Below are 9,485 nucleotides of genomic sequence, written 5' to 3' on the forward strand. Positions count from 1 at the left end.
AATTTCCATCAATGGTTTAAACCCTAACATGGCTGTCAATACTAGCGGCGGCTCTATTGCGCCGCCCTTTGGAGAGAAATCAGATGCCGGACATGGTCCTTCGTCTAGGGCTGGACCCTCGTACGCGAATGTCACCGCCCCTACTCGTGTCAAAAAATCGGATCTTCCGGCGCATAAGTTCCAAGCCTTGCGTCCCTTCAGGGCGAGAGGATAAAGGAGTCCTGAAAGTGCCTAAGGATATTCAAAATTTTCAGGCGAACAAGTTTAGGTTTGCTTTGATTGGAAGGTTTTTGATGAACAAAGGCGAGAAGCCACGTATTACACGTGAGTTGAAACAAGAATTGCATTCATGCTGGGGAATCAAAAATAACTGGAGTCTAATGCCGATGGGAAAGGGATACTATACGTTGAAATTTCAATCTAATGAAGATAAGGTAATTGCGAAGTCACAGATGATCTGGGAGCTCTCAACAGGATCGCTACGTCTCCGAGAGTGGGTCAGGTATTTTAATCCTTACAAGGAATCCTCCTCTCTTGCGAATGTATGGGTTCGCATATACTGGTTCTGGGCTCGTTTGAGGTTGGCAGTTAGGCGACGGCGTCTCACCGGCCTTCTGCCTTCCGAGTTTTTTGGGTTTTGTTCTTCGTTGGGTTAGAGCCGAGATTGTTTGGGGACGATGGTTAGGCTGGAGTTCCGGAAACTCTCTCTTCCGCTCTTTCCCTCTTGCTTTTCGTCTTTTAGACAAGTACTATTTTTCCTTTTTAAAGGTTTTTCCATTTGGGTCTTCCGTAAAAAGGTTTTAATGAGGCTCGATCGGCCCTTAGTCTGCTTTTCTTGTGCTTTCAAGGGTTTTTTTTTAGGTTTTTTCTACTTTTTTAATAAATCGCAGTTTAATAATACATAACATATATCAAATTAAAGCTCTTGTCATGATCTTTAATTTGATATGCATATCAAATATTTTATAATTAGTCGAATTTCATAATTTTAAAAAAGAAATCAAATAGAAAAATAAGAAGTTAAAGAAAAAGAAAAAAAGATGTATAGTTTATAAATAAACCTTCAATTTTATTCTTACTACAAAATTGCCACTCAATTTTAAAATTGATTTGAAATCAATTTGAAATTCTCTCTTTTTAATATAGTATAAATTCTAAAAGTTCATGTGTCCCTGATCTTCCACCGCGCACCACCGAGAGCCTCTTCCGCGGCCTTTCATCCCGAATGCCCCATTTTTCTCAGCCGAGAAAAACCGCCACCACGCGAACTTCCTTTTCCAGAAGTTGTTCGCCGCCGTGTCTCAGTCCCGCCAGTCCACCAATCAGCTCTCTCCGTCACCGGCGGTACCTGAACACAGCCGCACAACGCAACTTTCTTTTTTCTGTTGTGAGACGCGTGCCCTAGGATTGCGGACGCGACCGCCAATTTTAGGGATTAGATAATTTGGAGGACTTTAGATCTTAGTTTGTACGACTTCAAAATTTGTATGACTTTAAAATACCGTTCCAGGTAGGACTTTATTTCCAGCTAAGATTTTAATTTGTAGGACTTAATTGCCACATAGGTTTTTATTTTGCTAAAATTCAAATTATTTAAAAATTGAGATTAAATTTAAAATTGGTGTATTTTCTGGAAAAATTTAAAGATCATGTTATAAATAAGAAAATTGGTAAATTATGGTAACCTCTATTTATTTTATAATTATATTATAATTATAGTAGTTTGATTTTTAAAAAGTTTCATTTGAAATGTCAATTTATTTTGTTTTTGCATATCTAACAAGAAAAGTAACCTTTTTTTTGCTACCTTACACATTTTATGCAAAAAATGAATTAAGATTACAATTTTCGTTAAATTTCTCGAGGATCCATATATCCGTGCAGGATTATTTTTAAAATCTTAGTCCAACTTTAATTTCATGATAATTATTCAATTTGAATTTAAAAATATAACTTGTATCTTTCCCCATTATATACTAGGCTTATTAGCCAACGTCAAAATCTAGAGCAACTTAAATTGTTGTGTTTTTAATAGGGATGTCAAAAAAGCCCGAAATCGACGGGTCGACCCGAATAGATCGATAAAAAAGGTGGGTTAGGGCTGAAAATTTTTAGCCCAAAAAAAAATTAGCCCGAATGGCCCGAACCGAAAATAGCCCGAGCCCGATAGGGTTGGCCCGAAAACCGAGTGGGTTGGCCCGATTAACCGAACATATTCTTAATAATTGATTTTTAAACTTTAATACTTTACTTTTTAATTCGATAATAACATTTTGAATCTTGTAGAATATGTCTGATTTTTTCCAACGGTTAATAACAAACATCTATAATATAAAAGTCAAAGAAAGATAGTCATTTATGTTAAATCTATATACAATTTTTATCAAAAACGAAATTAATGTCAGATGAGTATTATGTAAACTTATGTTAAAATAACACTATTTTTTGTATCTAAAATAAAGTGAAATGTCTTGATTTAAAAAATACGACATATTTTTATTACAAGAATATGATTATCTATATAAAAATTAAACATATAAAACAATCGTAAAACTTGCGGGCCCGAACGGGTTAGCCCGAAACCGAGTGGGTTAGGGTTAGGGTCGAAAATTTTTAGCCCGAAAAATAAAAAAACCGACTAACCCGAACCGAAAATAACCCGAAACCGAATGGGCTGACCCAAAACCGAGTGGGCTAGCCCGATTGACATCCCTAGTTTTTAAGAAATATGCATCAATATTCAGGACAGGCCTATAAAACAATTTAAGATATTTTTTCAAATGTTGCAAAATCATTGAAAACTCTCTTAAATTGCCCATAAATTATGACTCAGGAACAATATAAATATATAAATATAATTATATTTATAAATTCAAGTTGAAATTAGGGATGACAATCGAATACGACGGGCACAGATAATGGTTATTCATACTCATATCCGCTAACTAAATGCATAGTGAATTTTAACCACGAAACTATCCGAGGATATCAAATGCCATCCAAACCCACCACCCGTGAATACCCGCTATCCGTCTGGTACCCGCAAATCCGCTACCCGTTGGATACCCGCCACCCGTTATCCACTAGACACCCGCGAAACAAAATTTAAATATAAAATAATAATAAATTTAACACGAAAAAAGAAATTCACCACAAATCACATAGTTCAAATCCACATCTTACATCGATGTTCAAATCACAAATGACAAAGTTTAAATCCAAAGTTAATAGCCCATATTTTAAGGATATTTCGTGGGTATTTCGCGAATATTTTTCATGAGTAAATGTGTTTCGCGGGTATGGATACTAAGTAACCAAACGCATACGTGCGAATTAAATGGATAGTGAATTGTGACCACGAAACTATCCGCGAATATTAAATGCCTCTCAAATCCGCACCTATTATGATCGGATAGTCACAAATATCCGTTAATTGTCCGCGTACTTTTATCTCTTCTTGTTTTTAATTTTATTTTTTCTCTTATATCTTAGAAATTATAACCAGAATTGTCAAAATCTACAAAGTACATAAAAATCAATGCGCCATTTATTAATTTTATTTCCATATTAAAAAGAATAAATAAGCATTTAATTGTTATGTAAATTGTAAAAGGGAGGATATTATAATTCCCGAGATATATATATATAAGTATAAAAGAACTAAAATATGGTATGCAGCGAAAAACAATAACGAAGTCAAGACTTTGAAAGAAAATCTTTGCGCCCATTTTAATAGTGTGTTATTATTGAATGCAAGGCAAGCACAATAATTCAAAGTTCAAACCCCGGTTTTCCCCTCTCTCTCATAAAACACAAATAAATAGATAAAAACAGATTCATTTAATTCACATATTAGCGATGAGTGAATGAGATCATAATATCCACTTGCCAATTTATTATTAGTCGGTTATTTTCCGCATTAAACAATCCCCAAAACCATAGTTTTAATTTCCAATTTAAAGAAAAATGGTGGAATCGGAAACTGGCCTGCAGAAGTCCAAATCGGCAAATTCCCACATTCCCTCCCATCCACAGAGAGAAAGAGAATAAAGAATCGAATCGAGAGAATAGGCCGAAAAAGAGGAGGGGTGTGAAGAAGAAAGCTTCCTTTTTCGAGTTAGTTATATGGGGGGAGGCACATTCGTGGACGGAGTTCGTCGCTGGTTCCAACGCCGCCCAAACACCACTTCCAATATTAGTAACAATGAGCTACAGCCGCATGCAGTTTTGACGGAACGCGCCCTTTCCATTGTTGACGACTTTGATATTTCGGGCCTCAAGTTGATTAAAGTCCCCAAGCGCCTCGATTTCCCATTTTCAAACCCCGCTATGGATTCCCACAAAAAGGTTTTATTTTTATTGCCTTCTCTGTGGATCTGTTTGTATTTGCTCATTCATCATCTGCCCTCCTCTTTATTTGCTTTATTCATGGATCGGATTATCGTGTGCCTAGTTTTATAGATTTTCTCTGATTTTCCAAGATTTTTCCTTTTGTGAATGATTGCTGATCAGGTATTGTTGAAGGATAAAAGTTGTTGTTCCGTTTGGCGGTTGGAGTGAATGGGGCTTTTATATTCGCTGCCTTTTGCATCTTTTGATGCTGAGGTGCTAAATTGATTTCGGTGATGTTTGATTATGTGCTTTATACTAATGCTTATTACTGTTGCATTGACCAAGTTATCATCAAATCAAATAAAGATATTCTGTCTGATTCCACCATGTCATTTTTCTTGCGTAACATTCAAGAACAGAGCTTTAGGCATGATGTTTGTTTAGTTAAGAAAGCATTAACTGAAAATCTGAAATGAAGAAATGGTAAATGGATTGATGGATTCTTATCTATTGACAAGATCATGTAATTCTTTGAGGAATGCTGATGGCCAAAAGTTCTGATTGAGCATCTGTTTTGGCAGAGTAATCTGGAAACCGAATTCTTCACAGAGTATGGGGAGGCAAGTAGGTATCAGGTCCAAGAAGTTATAGGCAAAGGTAGTTATGGCGTTGTAGGTTCTGCAATTGATACTCATACTGGAGAAAGAGTTGCAATAAAAAAGATCAATGATGTCTTTGAGCATGTTTCTGATGCCACGCGAATCCTCAGAGAAATCAAGCTTCTTCGCCTGCTTCGCCATCCTGATATTGTTGAAATCAAGCACATAATGCTTCCTCCTTCTCGGAGAGAATTCCGGGATATCTATGTTGTTTTTGAATTGATGGAGTCTGATCTTCACCAAGTGATTAAAGCGAATGATGACCTAACACCGGAACATTATCAATTTTTCCTCTACCAGCTCCTGCGCGGCTTGAAATACACCCACTCAGGTAAACCGTGTTATTTTGATATATCTGGAAGATTAAGTTCATATTTCTGTTCCTATCCTCAAGAGATGAGTATCCTTTATTGGTGACATGTTTGTTTCTATATTTTCAGCAAATGTGTTCCACCGGGATTTAAAGCCAAAGAACATACTTGCTAATGCTGACTGTAAGTTGAAGATTTGTGATTTTGGTCTGGCACGTGTGTCATTTAATGATGCCCCATCAGCAATATTTTGGACTGTAAGTGTCATTTCTATGCACATGTGGTTTTCTCTTTAATTTCACCTTTGAAACACATGTTTCAGCTCCATAACCCTTCGGATTTTTTTTTTGTATTTGCTAAAGGATTATGTTGCAACTCGATGGTATCGTGCTCCTGAGTTATGCGGTTCCTTTTTCTCTAAAGTAAGCCTACTTTCTCTTTTACGGTTTCAATGCATTATTTGTCTTCATAAAATAGTGGTGCTATGCTACTAGTATGGTACTCGCCCTAGATGGGCTTCCATGCTTTTACTGGTTTGGATAATCCCGATGAAACTGCCTATCTAACATGTATTCGTTTTTGTTCTTGCTGCCTAACCTCAGCTTCATGTATCCTAAGTGTTGAACTTTGCTGATATTCACGTTAATAATATTCCTCATCTTGACTTTAAAGATTACTGTAATCATTACTCATTATACACCCTTCCTATTTACTATGATGGCAAAAACTGTGCTTACGTTGTACTTTTTTGTCTGATCTGTACAGTATACTCCTGCTATTGATATTTGGAGTATTGGATGCATATTTGCTGAGATGCTCACTGGAAGACCGTTATTCCCCGGGAAAAATGTGGTGCATCAGTTAGACTTAATGACAGATTTGCTTGGAACTCCACCTCCTGAATCTATTGCAAGGGTTAGTAATTTAACCAGGCTTATTTTATTTTTCAAATTAGATTTCTAGTCGTATTAAAAAGCAAATCCTTCTATATCAGTGTTATTAATAGTGGTTTAAGAAGGTAATAAAAAAAGCTGTATGTTTCTTTTGCTTATGTGTTCCTTGAAGGAACATTTGAATATCCTTCTAGAGTCATCTTTATAACATAATTGTGTTGCAATTACAATGGCAGATCAGGAATGAAAAGGCTAGGAGATATCTCAGCAGTATGCGGAAGAAACAACCTGTTCCATTTTCTCAGAAATTCCCCAATTCTGATCCTTTGGCTCTTCGCTTGCTAGAAAGGCTTCTGGCGTTTGATCCTAAAGATAGACCGACTGCTGAAGAAGTAATTTATATGTACATGTGGTTATTTTGGCATTTCTATCATTATTTTTATGTCTAGTAAGAAATTCCTGTATGGTTTGTTTGCAGGCGTTGTCTGATCCCTACTTTCATGGGTTGTCAAACGGAGACCGTGAACCATCAACTGTACCTATATCAAAGCTCGAGTTCGAATTCGAGAGGAGGAAACTGACTAAAGATGATGTTAGGGAGCTGATTTATAGAGAGGTCAGCCTTTGATCATTAGTGCTGTTTTCATAATTAATGGTTTCTTGGAGTTATCAACTCTCTCTTATTTTAGTTACTGTATTTTGTAATTCAATAGATTTTGGAGTATCATCCTCATATGCTTGAGGAGTATCTTCGAGGTGGAGAGCAGACTAGTGGCTTCATGTACCCAAGGTCATGCCAGTTATTATTTTTTTTATTTACCTAATTTATTGCCTTTTGCTAGCAGTTATAATGCTATTTGTACGTTAACACATTTGATGGTTAAAGGTGATACGAATTATGCCAAAAATTCATTAGTTAAGTACTTCATTTTCTCACAAGATGAGTTCATATGTAGCATTGTAGTTAACACTGAACAGTTGATATACAGTATACCTGACTTTTTTGCTGCTTAATGTTGATTCCGAATATCAGAAACTTCTAGTCTATCGATACCAAGGTTCGAAAAGACACCTTCTCCAGACCATATTTGTATGAAAATAGACCATATTCTTGTATCTTGTTGCCAATTTTTCTCATGAGCTCTTTAGAGTTTTTTGTGTTTGATTTAAGGCTAATTAACTTTGACTTCCTTCGTTCTTTTGCCACTTCTTTTCTTTGTCTAAGTTCACGAGATTGAATAGTGTGGGCCATATTTTTCTGAATAGCTAATGTATATTTGTTTTTGTGATTGATTTTCTGACACTGTATATCTTTCAATACAAATCAAGTGGCGTTGATCGGTTCAAGAGACAGTTTGCTCATCTTGAAGAGCACTATGGTAAAGGTGAAAAAAGCACTCCTCTACAGAGACAGCACGCTTCATTGCCTAGGTATGTAGTGGTCGGATTTGATAACCTTTTTTTTTCTTATAGGTTGCTTGTCTATTATTTCTATCTTGCATGTATACAATGAAGCGATTAGATAGTAACGAATACACGGCTGTTCTTGTTAAATATGCATTATCAACATGATGTAGATAAAATAAAATCGAATGGAAATATTGCAACAGTTGATGTGTAATTGGATGTGTTTGGAACCATAAATTTGTTTATTTTCATTTAAGTTGTTTCTTTGTTTTAGAGCATATTTCTTTGTCCCATGGAGATACTTCTTTGCTGCAGAACGAGTGAGTGAACCTGCCTTGAGTAAATATGCTAATGAGTTATGAAAATAGTATAAATGCTCCACCTATATCTCAACCCATATTTTTCTAAAGTTGATATATTGAACTTGATAACATAAAAGTAGTATAACTAGCTCCACATATATCTCTAGTTTTATCAAGTTGAAAAAATGAACCTAATTCATTATGAAAATTGTATAATCAAGTTAATGTTCTTTAACCTTTCCTGAAATAAATAATTTGAGTTCGTGACTTTATGCTCAATATATTCACATTTTTTAGGTCCCTTTTCGAATTTGTTTGTACATACCTTGGTAATCTAACCAAATTCATGTGCATGTCTTGTGTGTACGTATCTCATGTTTTCATGTTGCATAGCGGCATTAGGCAATTATATTGTTTCTGTTGAATCTAAATAACTGCATTCGTAATTGATTCTTCCTTTTCATGTGTGTGACATTACTACGTTACCCTGATATACTCATTAGTTTTTTACCCTCTAATGTGCCTGCAGAGAGCGCGTCCCTGCACCGAAAGATGAAGTTGAAGATAACGATTTTGAAAAGCGAACTGCAGCTTCTGTTGCTACGACTCTAGATAGCCCCCCAGGGGACGATGGTATGAATACTAACACACAAAATGGTCACAAGGGAAACTACAGCGCTCGTAGCTTGTTGAAGAGTGCAAGCATCAGTGCTTCCAAATGTATCGGTGTCAAAGAAAAAAGAAACACCGAGGTAAATTTTGTCAGATTGTTTTAAGCTTATTCATGTTCAAACTTGGAAAGTTCGCTGATATTGATGACAAGGAAACGAGAACCACAGTGTCTATAACGTCTAGCTAAGCTTGAAATGCTAAGAGAATTCTCGTTGCATGTTCGTGTGTCATTAATTTGTCATCTTTGTTCGACAGGAAGAACCAATTGAAGAAAACAATGAAGAGATTGATGTGTTATCGGAGAAAATTGCTGCCCTCCACGCTTGATTCGTATTCTAGTAGATGGTAACTTATGCTGGCTTGCTTTCGACTGTGAGATTACATTTCTTTCGAGCCAGTTACATTTTTAGCATTCATAGATTAGGAAGGAAAAATCGCTTCATTTCATTTTGATTAGCACTTGATGGATTAATTGGGTTGTACAGAAGTATTCGCTCCCCTTTTCCAAATTTGTATATTTATAGAATCATCTGTTTTATGATGGTTCATTTGGCTCATTACTTTGTACTAGGATATCTCAAAAAAAATGCTCTTGCAATATTTAATTTTAGCCTGTGAAAGGATCCCTTGCAAATTTCTTATGTTTGTTTTTCATTATTGTTTGTGGGGTTATTCTTAAATTATAGACTTTGATTTTATAGTGATTTTAAAAAGTTTTAAATATGTTATGTTTTATAGTGATTTTTTAGCTTGAATTTTAAAAAGTTTTAAATGTGTTATGTAGTTGAATTTTAAAGGGATATTTGCGTGTAAATACACCAACTATGGAGAAATTCCATTTTTAACCTCAACTTAGGAAAATCCAATAAAATACATGAACTTAGCGTTCTGTCCATTTTTGACACGCCA

General features: G+C 35.6%; 1 protein-coding gene across 2 annotated transcripts; it reads left to right on the forward strand.

Moving 5' to 3' along the window:
- The first annotated feature begins 3,756 nt into the window (after positions 1 to 3,756).
- On the forward strand, positions 3,757 to 9,210 carry LOC130990297 (mitogen-activated protein kinase 9-like). Of its 2 annotated transcripts, XM_057914514.1 has the most exons (12): positions 4,234 to 4,347; positions 4,513 to 4,605; positions 4,914 to 5,322; positions 5,432 to 5,559; positions 5,665 to 5,724; positions 6,068 to 6,217; positions 6,432 to 6,587; positions 6,674 to 6,811; positions 6,909 to 6,985; positions 7,525 to 7,626; positions 8,434 to 8,656; positions 8,832 to 9,210. In XM_057914514.1, the coding sequence occupies exons 2-12, from the start codon at positions 4,561 to 4,563 to the stop codon at positions 8,901 to 8,903; spliced, it is 1,560 nt and encodes a 519-aa protein (XP_057770497.1). In that variant the 5' UTR covers positions 4,234 to 4,347; positions 4,513 to 4,560; the 3' UTR covers positions 8,904 to 9,210. The 2 variants fall into 2 exon arrangements, with proteins under 2 accessions (XP_057770496.1, XP_057770497.1); XM_057914513.1 differs by lacking the exon at positions 4,513 to 4,605 and having other exon boundaries at positions 3,757 to 4,347.
- The last annotated feature ends 275 nt before the right edge of the window (positions 9,211 to 9,485 follow it).

Source organism: Salvia miltiorrhiza, chromosome 6 (genome assembly GCF_028751815.1).
Source record: "Salvia miltiorrhiza cultivar Shanhuang (shh) chromosome 6, IMPLAD_Smil_shh, whole genome shotgun sequence".
Classification (NCBI taxonomy): Eukaryota; Viridiplantae; Streptophyta; class Magnoliopsida; order Lamiales; family Lamiaceae; genus Salvia; species Salvia miltiorrhiza.

Bases quoted from the DNA above. Each gene is read 5' to 3' on its own strand.
- LOC130990297 (XM_057914513.1), top strand. From the start codon at position 4,126: ATGGGGGGAGGCACATTCGTGGACGGAGTTCGTCGCTGGTTCCAACGC. The intron at 5,560-5,664 runs GTAAGTGTCATT...TATTTGCTAAAG, and splicing joins CATCAGCAATATTTTGGACT to GATTATGTTGCAACTCGATG. The intron at 5,725-6,067 runs GTAAGCCTACTT...TGATCTGTACAG, and splicing joins GCGGTTCCTTTTTCTCTAAA to TATACTCCTGCTATTGATAT.